The 20,162-nt window shown below is 38.8% G+C and overlaps 1 protein-coding gene and 4 pseudogenes across 1 annotated transcript; all 5 read left to right on the top strand.

Moving 5' to 3' along the window:
* Positions 1 to 280: 280 nt before the first annotated feature.
* On the top strand, positions 281 to 1,555 carry LOC140621999 (cilia- and flagella-associated protein 44-like; annotated as a pseudogene).
* LOC140621998 (cilia- and flagella-associated protein 44-like) lies at positions 1,163 to 2,288 on the top strand (annotated as a pseudogene).
* A 55-nt stretch (positions 2,289 to 2,343) lies between these two features.
* Positions 2,344 to 3,119, top strand: LOC140621997 (cilia- and flagella-associated protein 44-like; annotated as a pseudogene).
* On the top strand, positions 3,119 to 4,026 carry LOC140621995 (cilia- and flagella-associated protein 44-like; annotated as a pseudogene).
* Positions 4,027 to 8,472: 4,446 nt separating this feature from the next.
* DNAJC19 (DnaJ heat shock protein family (Hsp40) member C19) lies at positions 8,473 to 13,678 on the top strand. Its single transcript, XM_072807534.1, has 6 exons — positions 8,473 to 8,813; positions 9,604 to 9,655; positions 9,738 to 9,811; positions 11,139 to 11,218; positions 12,042 to 12,112; positions 13,523 to 13,678. The coding sequence occupies exons 1-6, from the start codon at positions 8,811 to 8,813 to the stop codon at positions 13,591 to 13,593; spliced, it is 351 nt and encodes a 116-aa protein (XP_072663635.1). The 5' UTR covers positions 8,473 to 8,810; the 3' UTR covers positions 13,594 to 13,678.
* Positions 13,679 to 20,162: the final 6,484 nt, after the last annotated feature.

Genomic DNA, 20,162 nt, shown 5'->3' with positions numbered 1-20,162 from the left:
CCTGATGCTAGGCTCCAACCCAAGACCTCAAGATCATGACTAGAGCTGAAGGCAGACACGTAACTGACTGAGCCACACAGGTGCCACTGTTTTTGTTTCTTTTTATTTTTTTAAAAGATTTGATTTACTTATTCATGAGAGACACAGAGAAAGACGCAGAGACATAGGCAGAGGGAGAAGCAGGCTGCATGCAGGGAGCCCGACATGGGACTCTATCCCGGGTCTCCATGATCACGCCCTGGACTGAAGGCGGCGCTAAACCGCTGAGCCACCGGGGCTGCCTGATTCTGGTTTTTTGTATCATTGTGAGTTCCCCACATATGACAAGAGCAGTGATATCACAGAGAAGAAAGATGAACATTCTGATTCTCTTCTTGAAGATACAGAGGATAATCTCATCCAAACTATCACATTTGGCATTAACCAATATTGATGTTTGGTGGAATGCAAAATGGAAAATTTTGAGTCTATATCAAAAGTCAGAATAATCCTTCATTGACAAATATAGTAGACTACTGGCACTTAAATATGCTTGACAATAATTATGGATAGATTAAACACAACTATCCTAGCTTTGATGACCATTTCTTGGTGACTACTGGAATAGGCATTAATATTTTTGTTTTCACTACTTTTTCTGAATTTGAACCAAATTGAAGCCATCAACGTTAAAGTGCTGTCTTCCAGGTTGGGAACTGAAGCCAATTCCAGAAAATATGGAAGATCCCAAAGCCTAAAGTACTGAGAATGTCAGAAGAAAAAGACAACATGACAAGTTAATGAAAGAAGTGAAGGAATAAAGGCTGGGAAGAGAGAACAGCTCAAAGCTTTAAGGAATAAATTTTGGAAACTCCTACAAATGAATGACAAATTGCCAAAGCATATGCAGTTTAAACAAACAGATCTTGATCTAGATTCCCAAATTCAAGCTGAGATTATCAGAAAAACAGCTTAGAAAATTCAACAAGTGGAAAAGGAATGAGTTTGGAAAGAAGAAAATATCAACTTGGCCTCATGAAGCTACAGAGTGATTTGTTAGAAAATGATATTGTTGTGGTTCATGCCATCCAAACTAACCACAAGATATCAAGTTTGTAAAGTAACCAAAGTAACCACAAGATATCCTCAAGTTTGTGAAGCCCTCTAAGTGCTCCAAGTCAAAATGAGCAAGTTAGAGAGAAGAACAAGCAATTTGGAGAGATTTGAAAAAGAGACAGGAGTAGCAGTATGCCAGAAGAATCAATTACAGAAAAAGGGAAAAATTTTCTACCTAAAACCCTGAGTGAAATTATGGTGGAAAATCAAATTAAGAAAAGGAAGAAACAGGGCAGCCCCGGTGGCACAGCGGATTAGTGCCGCCTGCAGCCTAGGGTGTGATCCTGGAGACCCTGGATCAAGTCCCACGTCGGGCTCTCTGCATGGTGCCTGCTCCTCCCTGCCTGTGCTTCTGCCTCTCTCTCTGTGTGTCTCTATGAATAAATAAATAATCTTTTAAAAAAAAAAAAGGAAGAAACATATTAAAAGCTGAAATGGGCCCAATTTAAGATTCAACAGTGAAAAAAATAAAGGAAGAAACTGTGTAAGAATAAGTCTGAGGGGATCCCTGGGTGGCGCAGCGGTCTGGCGCCTGCCTTTGGCCCAGGGCGCGATCCTGGAGACCCGGAATTGAATCCCACATTGGGCTCCCGGTGCATGGAGTCTGCTTCTCTCTCTGCCTCTCTCTCTCTCTCTCTCTGTGACTATCATAAATAAATAAAAATTAAAAAAAAAAGAATAAGTCTGATGATGACTATGACGATCTCAAAGATAGCTGGAGCCATCAAAGAGGCCCAGTTGTATATAGGAGACTTCAATATGAGTACAGCCTCAGACTATAAGATACCTCAACATATGAGAATAAATACCACCAAGAAGAAAGAGAAACTGGGACACCTAGACTCCATAGCCCATTCAAAGGAAATGCACACAAACAGGTGCATCCTCTCTCTTCAAGACCCAACAGTGGCTGGTAATACATCAAGGTAATATAATCAAGGTAATACAGTGACTGGTACAAGAACTGAAGAGCATTCAGTCAATTCTTAACATGTCCAGGCATACGCCTATTACCCAAATCTCCCTGATATACCCAGGAGAAGTTCCAGAAAAGAGATCTCAGTATGATGAGGAAACTCTCCTTGTTTTAAGCAACAGCAGATAGAGTCAGGATGAAAAGGCAGGGTCTTGTAGGCTCAGATGCAGGAGTCCTCAGACTCTCTTCTGGAAAGAACACTGATCTGACAACATGAGATTCATTGTCAGGTCATCAAAGACATTAACACTCAGCCTAGATCTCCAAAGTTAATGGAATTTGCAAAAGCAAATCCAACTGATGTGAACCTGGAGATCACAAAAAGGGATGAGATTAAATACTTATACGTTCAACAGTATTTGACCAGCAGGATCAAAGAACTAACTGTCACTTTTGATGCAGAACTCTATCTCCCAAGGAATCAGAAAATGAATCTAGATACTCAGATAAAATTATCTTACCTGCACCATGTCACATTATTTCAAGAAATGCTTCTCCTCAAGAATTTTGAAAAACAGGAGAACATACTTCAAAAGTATGTTAATTCATTAGACAGAAAGGAATTAGACATGCAATGGAAAATGAATGAAACTCTTAAAGAGAAGGAAGATAAAAAGAATGAAATTGCCAAACTCCAGGACCCCCCCCCCCCAAAGGCACCCTATACGGGCTTCCAAGCTGCCACTGGAGAAAACAATACATTTGGTAATTTCCTCAAGAAGGTCTTATAGAGGATTAAGTGGAGGAAGAACAAAGGAGGTTGAAGGAGATACTGATGAAGTTGTGAAAAGTGATGAATCACATGAAGATCCAGCTAGGAGAGTGATAAGGAAGAATATGAATCTCATGATGAGGTTTTTGATGATTCTATTTGCCCAACAAATTGTGATATGGGTCTTTCAGAACTGGCCCTTCAACTTTGAGAGAAAAGACTGGACATAGAGAAGGGCTTAGTTGAAGAAAATAAAATTATAATAACCTCAAAAAAGAATACGATACACTATCCAAAAAAGTAAAAATTAAAAAAAATAAAAATTTAAAAAAGTAAAAATTGTGGCAACTATCCTGAACACAGTGAAGGAGGCCCTAGGCTTTTACAATGAGAGATGCACCAGTGGTTAAATGACCTGCTGGTTGTGAATCCACTCAAGCTCCACTTGAGAGAGCACATAGAATTAGGAGAAATACTCAATGATCTTCCTGGAACCTTGTTTTTTTCTAACCATTCCTTGGGTTGGATGCAAGAACAAATCGTATGACTCCATGAGGAAAATTCCAAGCAACAAAAATTTAACAAAGAATGTTGGAAGAGATGCAAACAGCTTATCAAAGAAGAGAGATGGTAAAAAAGGTAAGCAAAATGGAAGAAACAGTTTGTCAACTAATGATCAGTAAGTCTGGCTGTGTGATGGACTTAGAAGCCTTTCAGACATGAATACAACCTTGAAGAGCTAAAGATCAAGAAACTATGAAAGAAATTATTGAACGCAAAGGAAGATATGGTAGGAAAAGTTTGTTGAGGTGCAATGGGAGCTGACAACAAAGATAAAGGAACACACCAAAAAGCTTCATCGATGAATGATTTATGTATCAAAAGGAGGTAATTGATTGTGTTGGATACACTACAAAACTACCAGGGCAATGGCTTCCAGGGGCCTAGGAAAGCAGATATTGTGGCAAGAGAGAAGGTCATAGAACTGATCCAAGTCCAGGCAGAAAAGATGAAGAGGGTGCACTTATGTATTAGAAAGGTGGTCTTATCCTCTCCACCCATTCAGCCTCTGCAAGAGAAAAAGATGAAATCCATGCATGGGCCTTTAAGTTTGCTTTTTTCTCAAATCCATCCAAGATTTCTGACATATATACAAGAAAATCTGTTTCCTTGCCACCTACAACAATCCTGTTACTTTAAAGTGAACTTACCTAAAAGTCTAAGACCAGATTCAGTTAAATAGTTTTAATAGGGATCCCTGGGTGGCGCAGCGGTTTGGCACCTGCCTTTGGCCCAGGGCGCGATCCTAGAGACTCGGGATTGAATCCCACGTCGGGCTCCTGGTGCTTGGAGCCTGCTTCTCCCTCTGCCTGTGTGTGTCTCTGCCTCTCTCTCTCTCTCTCTCTCTCTCTCTGTGTGTGACTATCATAAATAAATAAAAAATTAAAAAAAAAAAGAAAAAAATAGTTTTAATAATTTTTCTCCAATTGGGTTATCTTGGAACTGACTGTAGTACCCAACATCTATTTCTTATTGAACTGAACCATTTTAGATCCGTTTGGAACCCACTGGATTGAATGTGGAGTCTTAGAAGGATGTCTATCAAAACTGCAAGAAAGCATCTGTAATAGATCATATTTTAGGAAATTTGTCCCTTGGTTATCTGACTGTTTAGCCACTGGCAAGACAAACTAAATTGCTAAATCATTTAGCAATCTGTGAGAAAACTTGCATTTTTTTAATCCTTGGAAAATAAACTCTGATGTTAAGTATTCTCTGAAAGGACAAAAAAGGAAAGCACAATCCCAAGGGAGAGGAAGTAAGTAAAAACTCAAACAAATCAGCCATCAAAAGAGAAAGGGACAAACCAGGGGTGGAGGCCAAGCAGCCCTAATCCTTGGAGTTGGTTATTTGTGGCTGAAGATGGATTTAGGTCCATTAGAGAGATATATTGAATACCTACAAAACAATGCAACAGAACTCATCTTTGTGAGAAGTAAGACACAGAGGAATACATTTTCTTTGTATCTGTTGGGTTGACAGAATAATTTATATAATAATAATAATAATAATAATAATAATAATAATAAATTTTAGGCTCCTCTCATTGGAGCCTAAAAATTGAAATCAATAATGAGACTCTGGAATTGTGGGGACTGGTTTGAGAATTATAACCTGAGCTAGAAAGGGCTAAATTAGAGAAGATGGGGTTGAAGAGATAAGCTGAAATAAAAATAATACGCTCTCTGGGCAGTTATGCAGTTATGTTATTTATATACTATCTGCTTCCCATATATTATCTAATTTAATTCTTAAAACAATGCAATGAAGTACTAGTATTATGTTGACTTTACAGAGGAGGAAACAAATTATGTAAACTATTCTTTTATTGAACATTTATTTCCTGTTTCTTTCTATGCTGAATTAAACATTCATTTCATATTCTTGAAAAACACAAATTATTCTATCAACAATATCTTAGAACAAGAAACGCAAATTAGAATCCTGACATTGTTAATTTTGTGCAGAGTAGTTATTTGAGAGTTAAGGATGCAGGACATGCACACAGCAGAGTGGTTTGCTTTGGACTGGCAGATAGGAGGAGACTACCCAGTTTCCTACTCTGGTTTCAGCAAACTCCTCAGCTCTGAATGGAGCAGAGGAGTGTGTTTCAACAAATTGGCTAATAAGGAGGCTTTTCTCTGAAGATGTTTGCACCTCTACCAGTATTCTAAGTATTCCCTAGTTTCTCATGTCCTACATCACTTTTTTTTCAGGTTCTCGTCAAGTCATTTGTTGTTTTTAATATAGATCTATGGGATGCCTGGGTAGCTCAGGGGTTGAGCATTTGCCTTCAGCTCAGGGCATGATCCTGGAATCCTGGTATCGAGTCCCACATTGGGCTCCCTGCATGGAGCCTGCTTCTCCTTCTGCCTGTGTCTCTGCCTCTCTCTCTCTGTCTCTCATGAATAAATAAACAAAATCTTAAAAAAAATAATAATATAGATCTAGAAGTAAAAGTAGGTTACATCACTCTGAGAGATCATCTCTAACAATCATTTTTGATTGTGCATAACATTTTAAACTAGTTTGAAAGTGTCGTTTTCATTTGGGGGTAAGTGGTCATGGGAATTCATGGCTATATCCACCTAAGAATGATATCACTGATACTTGGATTCCTATTAGTAATAGAACATAGCACATTAGATTGAGAGCTCTATGGGTCCATATTAACAAGCTACTCCACTGAGCTGCCCCAGAATATAAGTTGTCCCAGAAGGAAAGGTGAAGACAGGCAATAGAACATCAATGTAGAAAGTGACTCAGCAATGTCAAGTCTTCCTAACCTGATGAGGTTGCTGATCTGTCCCCCAAATTATATAAGACTTGTTTCCTTCAAAGATTCTTGTATATTCCTATTAACAGGTCTGAACAGTTTGTACCTATTACTGTAAACCTCTGGTATAGTAACTTCTCTATTGGAGAGTCTTTGCCACTTTTTCTGCTACATGCCCTAAAGCCCTACCTAAACTATGTTTACCCTTCAGGGCACCTGAGTGGCTCAGTGGGGTTGAGCATCTGCCTTTGGCTCAGGTTGTGATCCCACGCTCCTGGGATTGAGTCTCACATCGGGTTCCTGCAGGGAGCCTGCTTCTCTCTCTGCCTGTGTCTCTGCCTCTCTGTGTCTCTCATGAATAAATAAATAAATACATCTTAAAAAGAAACAACAACAACTATGTTTGGCTTTTAAGCACTTAAAAAATGTGCTAATCATAAAAAATAATAATAAATTAAAAATACACATTAAATTCAATGTGTATTTGTGTGTGCATGTACGGGTACTTCTGTGTGTTAAGTATGTATTTGTTCTCAGGGTCACAATGTAAAATGTATTTTTTACGAATAGTTATGTTCAAAATGTATTTGAAAGGCACAGTGCAAGAACACTTGTCTCTACTCTCACTCTCAAGAAGTGACTTACCTTCTGGCAAATTTGGGAGAAGAAATTGAGCAGAGTCCTTTCTCATTCTCTTGTCCCTATTGTCTTCTCTTACTCTCTATAATAAATAATGGCCCCCAAGGATATCAGGTCCTAAAGCCAGGAACCTGTAAATAATAATTTATGTGGCAAAGTCTTTGCAGATATGATTAAGCTAAGGATTTTGAGATGGGGAGATTATCCCAGATTATAGGATTGGGCCCTAAATACAATCATATAAAAGGGAGGAAAAAGAGATTCTACACACAAAGAAAGCCAATGTGAAGACAGAGTAGAAAGTGATTTCAAGATACTGACCTTCCTTGAAGATTGAAGTGATGCAGTCACAAGTCAAGGAATGCTAGCAGTCATCAGAAGCTAGAAGAAGCAAGGAATAATTATCCATTCATCACTGGATAGAAATTTCAAAAACTTACTTTTAAAGGTTCTTTCCATGTCCTTAGCGGGAATGGAAAAGATTACCAGGCTTACATCCATGAGTGAGATATCATGAGAATCGGGAAGGCCTCTGCACACCAATTTGTACTTCAACATGCCTCATTATGATAATGGCCAACACATTAAGTGATAATTACATGCAGAGCATATTATGTACATAATTCTTTACCCTCACAAAAATTTGGTGAGGTAGTCATCATTACCCTTGTTTTACAAATGAGAAGACTCAGAAACAACTTATCCAAAGTCATACAACTAGTGACAGAACTGGGTTGTACATCTATTTTGATTTGCCTCCAAAAACAAGAGCCCTGTCCACTTCAAGTGTCTCTGTGTTACTTATCCTTGGCTTCCTGAGGCTGGGCTACCTCATGTTAACCTGCTCCTCAAGCAAGCTGTATGGTGTAGTTTGTATATACCAAAAAATATACAGAATAAAAGAATCTTTATGTGACACGTAATTCTTTACAGAATACATTTATTGGTTGACAATAGATTACATCACAAAAATCGCAGGGCTAGAAGAATTCTTAAAGATCCAAATGCAGAACCTTTTTAAAGATGGGGAAAACAAGACCAACAAATTTGCATACATCTCTAACATGCAACCAATTCATCGAAGCAGAATTTCATTGCTACGTAAACTGATTTCTAATACTTCAGTAAGTTCTAACTGGAAAGTAACTCCAAATTTACTTGATCATCCAAACACTGTAAAACTTCCTTTCTTTCCTCTTCTCAAGCATTGATTATTACTTAGGGGATCTATGAGACTGATGCTAGTTTTCGAGGAAAGGGAGAGAAATTTGAAATAGCCCTTTTCGGTTGTGCGGATTTGGGGACCCCGTGTTCAGAATATTAACTGTCTCTGAAGTGAACATTTCCGTTCTACAAAACAAAACCCCAGATATTTATTTACACGAGGTCAAGTCACAAATTAAAAATCCTTTTTAAATAAGAAAACGCTACTGAGCAGCCCTGAAACACAATGTGGTTTGTTGTTTTGGTTTTGGGGCGGGGGGACATATTCTCGTTTGCTATCCCGGCTTGCCACATATTTATTTGGCTTCGAGGTGGAACTGTCACGGCATATTTGAGGATGTTCATTACCCTTGACAATTAAAAACAAAATGAAAGGCGAATGCACGTGCTGCAAAGGGGGGTGGGGGAGCGTTCTGAGTGAGGCTACTCGGTAGTCGTCGTCGCCCTTCGGCATCAATACCTTCCCCGACAGGAGTTTCCAAATACCTTCCGCCTGGTAGCCAAGGGCAAAACGGAGAAGCCCCAGCTCCGAGCCCGAGGAAGGAGGCGGCCCGCCCGCCGCCAGCCAATCTCCAGGTGCCTTCTGCACCTGCCCACTGCTCCAGCGACCTTTCCCCTCTGGCCCTCCGCGGGCCCCGTTTACGACAGTTTTCCGGCCCGTTGGCGGCCCGGCTGCCGTGTTTCCTGACGCGCCGCTGGCGGGGCGGTTTGCGTCCGCCGCTGGCGGGGGCCGCTTGGCCGTCGGGTAGAAGCGTGCGAGCTGGCTGCGGCCTTTGGGCTGGGATGAGCCGCGCTCTCGGTGGAGGCCGCGGAGCCGAGCCGGAGCCATGGTGAGTGCGGCCTGCCGGTCTCCCGAGCCGTCTCGGGCCCAGGCCTCGCGACCTCGGAGGAAAAGAGCCGAGGTTTTCTTCCCCCTTGCGACTCTAGGCTGGAGACGTAGGGCCCCGGACAGCCACACCTTCTGGGACACAACCCCTCTAGGGCCTTTATGGTCTTCCATGGCCCTTCCGCCAGGGGCTCCGGTCTCTGGCCCATCGGCCCCGAGGCTCCGAGATTAGTGGAAACGCGTTTGATTGTCGCTGCTCTTCGCCCGGTGCAGCCTCGCGACCTTCCTTAGTGTGTCCTTCCCCTGGACTCCGGCCGACGCGTCTCTTCTCGGGCCCAGAACACATGGGGGATTCTGCGCGGGGACCGGGAGACGCCACGGGGTGGAAGGCGCTTCGGCCCACGTTTTGACGTGGAAGCGTGTTGTCCGAATTCTGCGGGGACCTCACATCGTGCTTTCTCCAGCAGAAATGTTACTTCCTTCGTTCTTGATTGAACATCAGTGTGGTTTCGTTTGCCCAGAGATGAGAGGTGTTCAGTTCCACTGTCGTAAAAGTAAATAAGCAAATCCACTCGCCCTTCCCTTTCACAGTTGAAAATCCCACAGCTTTACAATGAATTAGAGTCAAAAAGCTGCAGTCCTCCTGAGAGATCATGGGCAGGCGATTTTCTTCCTCAAAGTTGTTTTCCCCTTTGAAGTAAAACTTGTAATGAGTTTAGGATGGGACGATAGGTACGCATAGGGAAAGGTGAGAATTCCAGAAGTAAATGATTCACTCTGCTTCCCCTTACCAGGCCAGTACCGTGGTAGCTGTTGGACTGACCATTGCTGCTGCGGGATTTGCAGGTTTGTTTATGGTTTGGGAGTCGAAGTGAAGTGTAGGGGAGGTTGGAGATTTTTTTAATTATTCTGTTGCTTTTGTTTGTAGGCCGTTATGTTTTGCAAGCCATGAAACATGTGGAACCTCAAGTAAAACAAGTTTTTCAGAGTCTACCAAAATCTGTAAGACATGCTAAACATTTTTGCTAATTCTTTGCTGCCTATGTAGGAAGCTTAGAGTCACACTTGGAGAGGGTAAATTTCCAAACATCCATGAGGTTCTTAGTGCTTTGGGCCCCTTCTCTTGTCTCCCACAAACAGGGTTTAGAAGTTCTGAGGCTTGTGACAGAATTGTGGCTAAGGTATTGAAATTCTAGTATCGTGAAAGTTAATAATCACTATTGTTTAGAGAACTTCAGTACCATTTGTCCAGATTCTTGCCTTCCCTCATTTGCTCTGCATGACCAACACAGGGATCTAAGGATCTGCAGTGTCTAGGGATCCTGTGTTGTGTGGCCCTGGCACTCCCCAAGATACTTGGGTAGCACCAGAGTGAAGTAGGCTAAAGAGTATGACTGGATGTGATGTTTGGCTGTGACAGCTTGTTAGTATTTTTATTGCTGTAATTGAATGTGACAATATGGTGATTGATGGTAGGCTTTACTCATATGATCTGGTAGCCTGGTTTTCTCAATAGATATCTTTTTTTTTTTTTTTAAAGATTTTACTTATTCATGAGAGACACAGAGAGAGGCAGAGACACAGGCAAAGGGAGAAGCAGGATCCTCTCAGGGAGCCCCATGTGGGACTCCATCCCAGGACCCTTGAATCATACCCTGGGCCGAAGGCAGAGGCTCAACCCCTGAGCCACCCTGGCGTCCCTCCATACATACCTTAAAAGTCTTGTTTTAGTAGTTACCTTGACTCTCAGAATACCCTTGAACCACTCATCATAAAAGATCTCCAAATCCTTTTCTTGAAGCCCTTGTTTTTCTTTTTTTTTTTTTTTAATTTTTATTTATTTATGATAGTCACCGAGAGAGAAAGAGAGAGAGGCAGAGACATAGGCAGAGGGAGAAGCAGGCTCCATGCACCGGAAGCCCGACGTGGGACTCGATCCTGGGTCTCCAGGATCGCGCCCTGGGCCAATGGCAGGCGCCAAACCGCTGCGCCACCCAGGGATCCCAGCCCTTGTTTTTCTAACACATAATCATATTCTTAAGGTCAAATTTTCACCTGTAACACAGCTAACTTGGAATAAGCTTCCCTTTATTCCCAGAAGAACTGGCTATGAGGCACCTCTTCTGTCTTACATTTTTTAGAATTTTTCTGGAGGAAAAAATTGATGTTTAATATCATTAAAATATTGGTTGCTTCCTATAAAGCTAAAATGCTGTAGTAGTTTTAAAGTTCTCTGAATTGTCTTAATTTTTCTGCTGTGAACATTTTCAACATTTTTTAGCAACTTTCAGTTTATTATCTATTTTTATGAATGCATTTCCTCTCTCAGGCCTTCAGTGGTGGCTATTATAGAGGTGGATTTGAACCCAAAATGACAAAAAGAGAAGCAGCACTAATACTAGGCGTAAGGTAAATAATTTCTAATATTTGTAATATTTTTCTACAACTCTGAGATATGAGCAAATATCCTTTTACTAAGAGTTATAATAGGGTTACATACATTGTAATATCTAAACACTCCCTGTAAAAGTCCAGTGAGAAGGCACACTAGCACATAAGGACTTTTTAATTCACTGAAAGATTATTGTTCTTTATAACATTTTTTTTAAGATTTTATTTATTCATGACTGACACAGAGAGGCAGGGACACCGGCAGAGGGCTCAATCCCAGGTCCCCAGGATCACACCCTGGGCTGAAGGCAGTGCCAAACCACTGGGCCACCAGGGCTGCCCTATAACATTTTTTGTAGTGAAATTCTGCCTTCATTTTCAGATACAACATGCTTTCCCTTTCAATAAAAGGACTTATATAATGATTAGAAAGTTCAAATAATTTTAAGATTTTATTTGAGAGAGAGCACGAGTTGGGGGAGAAGCAGAGGGAGAGAGACAAGCAGACACTGTGCTGAGCTCAGAGCCCAATGCAGGGCTGGATCCCAGCCTAACCCCAAGATCATGACTTGAACCAAATCAAAGGCAGACATTTAACCAACTAAGCCATCCAGGTGCCCCTCAACTAATTATAAGAATGCATTATTTTCCTAAGGAGCTATTTAGTTCTGTGATTCAGAATATTCATCATCCGTGTATGTTAGGGAAGAGGTTCCTAAACCACTTTTCATGTTGACTTGATTTCAGTTTCACAGTATCTTTAATTGGCCTTTATTTTTTTGATTTGATCCAGAAGTAGTCTGAAGTAAACTATACCTTTTTCTTTTTAAATTTAAATTAGCCCTACTGCCAATAAAGGAAAAATAAGAGATGCTCATCGACGAATTATGCTTTTAAATCACCCAGACAAGGGTAAGTAGTCATTAAATTCTTGTTTTACATGTTTTTTTTTTAGTGACCAATTGTTACTAGTGGAATAATTTCATAAATTTAATTCTCGGCTGTTTCAAGGAAATGCTTAAATCTATGTGTGAGCACCGTTGCCCAGGCTAGATCCACTTGTTTACCAGCTTCAAAATCAATGAAGCTGAAGATTTACTAGACGGTCAAGCTCAAAAATGAAGTAAACGTGTGATGAATTTTAAGTTCTTGTTCTTTTATTAACTATTCTTTTATAACTATTATTTTTATAACTTAACTATTGTTAGTTCTTATATTTTTTTATTCTTAAAAGAATAAATTCTTAGTGAAAAATTTATAGAATAGTCTTATACTTAGTAATTACTGTAATTTGAAAGTAATGATAAGCATTACCATTTTCTCATCTCCAATAGTGATAAAATGTGACTTTTACTAGTCTAAATACTATTAATACTGTTTTGGGGTTGGGAGGTCTATATGAAAGGAAATGTTAAGTTTCAGTTAATGAAATGTCATTTTTTTCTATCCATTTAGATCTTGGAATTAGGGGTTACCTAGTTAGAAACCTGTATAATTTGTTTGATACATTTCTAAGCAGACGTAGCTGTGTTGAAAGCAAATAATTACTAGGAACACCAAAATACAAACCCCCAAATCCATATTCTACTGCTCAAAAAAGGATAGGCCTTTCATTAAGAGTGTTTTGAGTTTAAACGGGTTTGTGATTGTTTGGTACTAGACTGTCGTAGCCTACTTTACAAAATTTAGCTTGTTTTATTGGTGGGCTTCTGATAAAGTGTAGTTTGGAGCCTATAAAATTCCGTTTCTCCAAGCTGCTTCTTGGGATGTTGATGCTTCCTGCTCTGAGAACTGCATTTTGAGAATCACTGCTCCAGTACAAAAGCACTGGTAAGGAACATCATGAAGGCACAATAACAGGAAAAGAAAAAAACTGAAGGACAGAGAAAGTACAAAGTATACTGGGGTCTTTCCAGCAAAGCTCACAAACCTCTGAGAACATCATGTTTTCAAAGTAACATAGTACAATAAATTCATGTTCATTTATAGGCTTGTAATCATAAATAGGTAACTTATATTATTTCAAGGTCACATACGTTGGGGGCAGCTCTTATTTGTCACTTTAGTTTTTGAAGGTGCCATTTTTGTGGAATTCTTCCTCACATGAATTACTTCATTTCCCTTTGGTCAAATATATTGGACCATATACATTTGGTGATCTGGTTGCAGTGTCATAATCATTTTAAAAAGTCAAAATACGATTTCTGCTAGTTCCACCTCCCAGATAAGTAGTAGGGATCCTTGAAACAAGAGAATAGGTCTTCACCAAGCAGAAATTGAAAAGTCATATTATAACTATTCCTTTTTTCTTTCTTCCTATAGGAGGATCTCCTTATATAGCAGCCAAAATCAATGAAGCTAAAGATTTACTAGAAGGTCAAGCTAAAAAATGAAGTAAATGTGTGATGAATTTTAAGTTCTTGTTAGTTCATGTGTATGAGTGCTAGCTTTTTATAATAAAATGCCTCAAAGCTACAATCTTAAAAATGATTTAACACAATCTAAACCAAAGCTTTGATAGAAGTTTCTTCTTAGAATTTGGAGATTTAACACTCAGTGATTATGGATAAATACATTCCATTTGAATAGAAATAGACCTTCTCTGGCTTTGAAGGAGCCCCCAATTTAATGGGATACTGAAAAACTGGAAATTAAAACACAATGTGATAAATTCTGCAGTGGAACTCGCACAGGTTGTTATAGGAGGGATTTATCTTATTGGGAGAAAACACACAGGTTTTAATAGGATGGGTTTATCTTATTGGGAGAAAAGGCTGCTCAAAGTTGAGAAACCAACCTCACTGCTTAGATAAACCTTAAATCTTAAGAGTGAGTTTAGCCACAACTTTGACCCTTTAAGAAATACATCTAACTCTACACACATATATGAATTAGAATTTAGATTTCATACCTTAAAAACTGTAAGATTTGACAGTAGAGGTCTTGTTTTTAATCAAGAAGTATTTCATTGTATTGAACTAGCCACTTAAAGAAACTGACAGTTTATAAATTGGGTTTTTTTTTTTTTTTAAGTTTTTCCATTTGTTATGACCAAGCTTAAATACAATTAGCAAAACTAAAAACTGAAATGCGCTCAATTATGAAAATATTCAGCTTGGACTATTGGAAAATTTGTAAGCTCCTATTTAAATGACATTTGAGGGTAAATGGCTATTTGTCTAACAAACTTATCGTAGGATTTTTTTTTATTTTAATGGTAGGATCTTAACCAGAGGACCTGTATAAGAACACCTGAGGTAAAATGGTCTGTTGCCACCAGCAGGAATATTTTCTTTAGCTCTAAGATGCTAATTTATACTATCATGTGAACTTCACGTCATGTTAAAAATTCTCATAAATGGAGAACACAAAACGTTCAAGGTCAGATCAAAATGGTGGTAATCCTATTTAGTATTGGAATGTGTTTACCTGCACTTCAGATTAGGGTTATATCCGCCTTCTCCGTTTCCTTAAAATCTGATCAAGTCCACTTATGATTTAGAGTAGGAGAAAACATCAGCTTAAGGCAGCCATGGCTTTTATAAAGTTGGATAAATCTTTTTAGTTATTTCTAGAGATAAGGGCTATGAAGGTTAATTGTTACTCAAAGTAGTTTTGTTCTGTGAAGTTACTGGAACACTGAAATTAGCAAATACTGAACCATGTGTTCATAGGGGAATTAAGGTTCCTCTGAACCTCTGGGCCATGTTTTTATCAACCAGTTAATATATAGCTTTGTTTTAGCTGTGTTTCATATATAAAGACATTTATGTTGTTGATTCATTAACGTTAAACTTGCAGCCAACCCTAACACCTGTCATTACGTCACAACCTCCTTCTTCTTGTTTAGGACTTCACTAGGCTTGAGGGCCATCTTAAAGTCCCGAGTAAGCACAAAAATGTGAAAGATTTGCCATTAAATGGACCATAGAAGGGATGCTTCTTTACAGTGTGGTAACGGAAACAAGGCAAGCATCACTTTGGGCATTGGGTGATATAAATTCTTCACCACTCTGCATGTCCCTGAGCAGGAAATTAACTTGGGTGTTAAGTCTGGGGTTACAAATAAATTTTGACAAGTAGGTGAATTTGCAAACAAGGACTCTAACAACAGGATCAACTAAATTGGCTTACTAGCCTTTTCTTCCTTTTTTTTTTTTTTTTTTTTTTTTACTAAATCAAGTTTTAAGAAAAGATACCAATTAAAACTTTTAAATTAGGGGCGCCCAAGTGGCTCAGGGCATGATCCCCGATCCAGTCCATCAGGCTCCCCATGAGGATTCTGCTCTGCCTTTCTCATGAATATAGTGAAATCTTAAAAAAAAAATTTAAGTTACAATAAAGCAGATTTTTGAAAAACACATGGGAAGTGAGAGAACATGCCCACAGGCGATCAAGCATTAACTCTAAAAGGGCAAACTTCTATACTGGGTATGCTTATAGGTGTTTAATGCAAATAGCATGCCTGTTTTAAGGCAAGTATTAAAACAATGAAAAATGCTTTTAAAATAACACTAATAAGCACAAAAGCACGTTTTTCTTTCATAGTCATCAGTTTTATTTCTTCTAGGTTTACCTTTTCTTTTTTAAGTAGAAGAATCTACATCTCATTGTAGAGTATGAAGCAAACCTACCATATTTTTCTTGAGAAAAAGTCACCTGTGTGAGGGTTCCTGATCATAGTGGGTAACTGATGCAAGTATGATCTGTATTAAGAGAGCCTCCATCTTTTTTTAACAAAATATGTATGTATAATGTTAACATTTATTGACTCTACTTACAGTGTACTAGGATTGTGCAGGTTTGGCAAGCAAGGAAACAATAGTGAGGTTAACTAAGGCCCAAAACAGTATCTGGGTGACAAGGCTGGTCTTTCTCAAATCTAAAGTCCATTCTGTTAAGCTGTACTGTGATATCTGTCACTAATTTGATAACCAGGGATGGCTTGGTGGTGTTTTGTTTTGTTTTTGGTGGTAATGAAATTTGAATCTGGGAGCTGTCATTACTTTGCTTTGGGGCCATTTTTTCAGTAGGCACTCAAGACTTTTTTTTTTTTTTAAGGGGGAGGGAGGTATGAACACAATAAGACACAGGAAGTGCAGGTTTCAAGTCAACTTAGGCAGTAATATCCAGGCAACTTTGAGTATACTACCTACATCCTTAGGCCTCTGCCTCTCCACCTGTTAATAAGGACCAACTCAAAAAAAAAAAAAAAAGGTTCCTCCACATTTTATAGGTAGGGAAACAAAAAGAGCAAAGTATTGTGGAGGTTACACAGCTAATGAAACTACAAGCAACCCCGGGGGGTGTCTGATCCAATTTACTATGTTCATTTGTAACAGTTCTCTCTATATTGGTTGAATGGGTTACAGGGGAATTCCTACCCACAGTCTTAAATGTTAGATCTGGCATACTAGAGATTAGTTCCCCTACTTTGTCCCTTCCATTTTGCCTTCACTGCCTCTGGATTGACATTACTAGAGGACACATGGGGCTTTGTAAAATCTCCTTTGCTGGTGATCAAAGTGGACTATGAGTGGTCCTGAAAAGTTAAATCCTTTCCTACTTAGAATTTTAGAAAAATTCTCTTAACATACTTCCCAAATGATGAGAATACCTATGGAAGCATTAAAAAAAAAAAAAAAAAAAAGTCCAATTATACATACAAATCAATATCCCAGAACACACACACAAAAAAAAATATCCCAGAACACCCAAACCATTCAAGAAACAAGAACTTGTATGAAACAGGTGGCATACTCATGCCTATATATTCTAATTCTAGATATTGATAAGATTTTCTCTGCTAACCTTAATTTAACAGAAGCTTTGAAAAGGGTCTCAAAGGCAGGTAGAAAACCACTAATTGGAAAAAATCAGGTAACAAGCATCTTAACACAAAGGTAAAACCCTAAAAGCATGCTGAACTGTGCCACACTAAAAAGCTATATTCAGCCTATTGAAAATGTATGCCTACCTTAAAACCTTGCATCAGAAATAATTCTTTAAAAAATTCACTCAGGCAGAATGCTTCATTTAAAGAGTTGACAAGTGAGGTTTTAAGTTTCCACACTGGCTGAATACAGAATTGTTTCAATGGGAGAACAAATATGATAGAAAAAATTTAAATTTGAAGTATAAAAACGTTATCTAAAATGCTTGAATGGGTTTTTGGTTATAAAAAGAATCCTGAACTGTGAGTAACCTTGAGTACCAGGAAACTTAAATGACCTAAGCTCTGCTTTTTGTCATTGGCACTGTTGTTCAGAGTACAGTGTGTCTGCTTATAGCCAAATGTTGCCTTAGCAACAGGTCTAGGAAGAGCTTCTATCCAGTGTTACAGATTATTCCTTACCCAATGAAAAGGTCCATGGTCTAGTGTTAAGGTATAATCTGAAATGTTAACATTTGCTGTTACTTTAGTACAGCTGCAATTAATGGAATTTCTACAGTAATGTTTACATTTTTCTTTACAACCTGAAAAGGGCAGGTACAAAAGTGAAACTCAACCAGGTCGAAGCAGCATAAGCTCCAGGCAACAATGTAAACTGGTTTATCTACAAAAACTATGGGAAATATTTTCTAATACCAAAAAAAATTATCTACTTTTGACAACTCAAGTTAAAAAAAAGGTACAAAACATTTGGAAAATATTCCTGTTAATTTCACCCCAGGAAAAACATACCAATCACTGAAACACAAATTTGAGCTCTTCACTAGTATACTTAGTAGCAGGACTTTGCATACAGTTTAGTTGTGAATGTCTGGTTTAGGTACATAGAAACTCCCAATTCTGTACACCAATACCTACAATTCCGAAATTATCAAAGAAATAGGCAAGTCAAATGGACTAGTGGAAAAATCCTCTTACGAAGATTATAGCCTGCATTATAGTCCATACCTTATTTCAGTACTTGAAGTAGTGAATATAGAAGGTACAGACGAATGTCAATTTAAGCAATCCACTGATAATAAACCCTTCTTTAAAAATGATCATACTTAGAAATGTTTTGAGCAACACTGAGCCATAGGAAATTGCCACTGGGTCTAAAATTGCCAACTATTGACAATTTTGTATGGTTCAACATAATTTACTTATTTTCAACCAACAGTTGAGTTCAACTTCAAATTACTACCATTTGCCAAATTTTATAGCAGACTGATTGTTGCTTTATTACAGATCCTGAAAACGCAAACGTTATTAAAAGTTGTAACTACTACTAATTCAAGAACACTTAAGAACTAAAAGTTTTAAAAAGGAGTCACCAAATTCACTATACCAGATATCCTTATAAAAGTTAACAGGGAGCCAAACCATAACACCAAAGATAAACTAAGTGAGGCTTCAACCAAACATCCTTTTGCATTTTGAAATTTTGTCAAACACTTATATCCAGTTCAAATCCAAGTTCTTTAAGGTCTTTCTAGAAAATCCAAGTGTAGGGCAGCCCATGTGGCTTAGTGGTTTAGCGGTTTAGCACCGCCTTCAGCCCAGGGCATGATCCTGGAGGCCCGGGAACAAGTCCCACATCGGGCTCCCTGCATGGAGCCTGCTTCTCCCTCTGCCTGTGTCTCTGCCTCTGTCTCATGAATGAATAAATAAATAAAATCTTTAAAAAAAAAAAAAAAAAGGAAATCCAAATGTAAAAGTTTCCTTTATCCTCATTCCATTATCAATCTCCACCATCTGCCATAGGACTTACTGCATTATAGCTAGTTTTCCATTCATCTGCCCTCAGTAGACCAAGTTTATTGTAATAACCTAGGAAAAAACTAACTAGGTTGGTTTCAACCTCAAAAAAGTAGAAATCTGTGAAGACAAATGGTACTATTTCCCAACCTAATTGCAACATTCAGTTAATATACCAACTCCGTAGTGACCTTTCTCAAGTTACTCATTAGACTCACAGCAAATACAAAAATACCTGTGACTTAGCATAAAGGTAATGGATTGAAGCTACAGAAGAATGGCTGCCATGGAGAACCGGAATACAAAAAAATGCCAGCTACTTTTGCCTCTTCTTTACTAGCTTAGTGTATGTCCTTAGGTTATTTTACTTGCCTACATGTACCACTGCGTGTGGGTTTTTGGTTTTGTTTTTTTGCAAAATCATTTAAGCAATCTCCCATAACCTGGTTCTAAGGAATGCCAGTAAGGTTTTCATGAACTTATCAGTTTGATGTGCTGCTTCTCTTAACCTAGGACTACTTAAAATCTGATCTACCCCTATTATAATTTTACCAACAGTAACTGAGCTATCAACAAAGACCCCTTTATACCATTTTGCAAAAGTTTTAAGCCCAATGAAGTCTTTAAAAAGGTGATGCCAGGGAGTGCCTGGCTGGCTGTCAGGAGAGCAGGTGACTCCATCTGAGTTAAGTTTGAGTCCCACATTGGGAACTGACATTACTTAAAAATAAAATCTATAAAAAGATGATGCCAAACCCAAGAATACTAGGTTTCCCAAGGCTCCACCTGTGGTTTCATGTAAGTATGCTGAAACAATGTAAGGACTACATAAGACCTTTATACATATAAATTTGAGTGTCTTCTAGCATGTCCTAACTTACTAGTAAGTTTTCCCATAGCAACATCTAACTGGTGTAGTAGCCAAAAAAGATGCACTCCTCTCAAAATAAATCAGAACATATTACTTCTGTTGGGGAGTAGTAGGCTTTTCACTTCTTGATCAGAGTATATGGTATTTACCCCCCCCCCCCCCAAAAAAAAGCCTATCTTGGGAGTGCCTGGGTGACTCAGTCGGTTAAGCATCCAATCAATTTTGGCTCAGGGAAGCATCTCAAGAGGAGATCAAGCCCCAGGCATCAGTCTCTGTGTTAGGCGTGTGGAGCCGGATTCTCTCCCATTCTCTCTCTGCCCCTCCTTCCCCTCTACTTGGGGGACTGGGGGAGGCCTATATGGTTCTGCAGTACACAAGACAATAGGTTTAGTTATTAAATA

Source organism: Canis lupus, chromosome 31, assembly GCF_048164855.1.
Source record: "Canis lupus baileyi chromosome 31, mCanLup2.hap1, whole genome shotgun sequence".
Classification (NCBI taxonomy): Eukaryota; Metazoa; Chordata; class Mammalia; order Carnivora; family Canidae; genus Canis; species Canis lupus.
Note: the sequence above shows the minus strand (reverse complement) of the source record. Positions and strands in the feature narration are given on the sequence as shown.

Excerpts from the sequence above, each read along its gene's own strand:
- DNAJC19 (XM_072807534.1), top strand. Across the intron at positions 9,656-9,737 it reads TGCTGCTGCGGGATTTGCAG|GCCGTTATGTTTTGCAAGCC; the intron begins GTTTGTTTATGG and ends TTTTGTTTGTAG. Across the intron at positions 9,812-11,138 it reads TTCAGAGTCTACCAAAATCT|GCCTTCAGTGGTGGCTATTA; the intron begins GTAAGACATGCT and ends TTCCTCTCTCAG.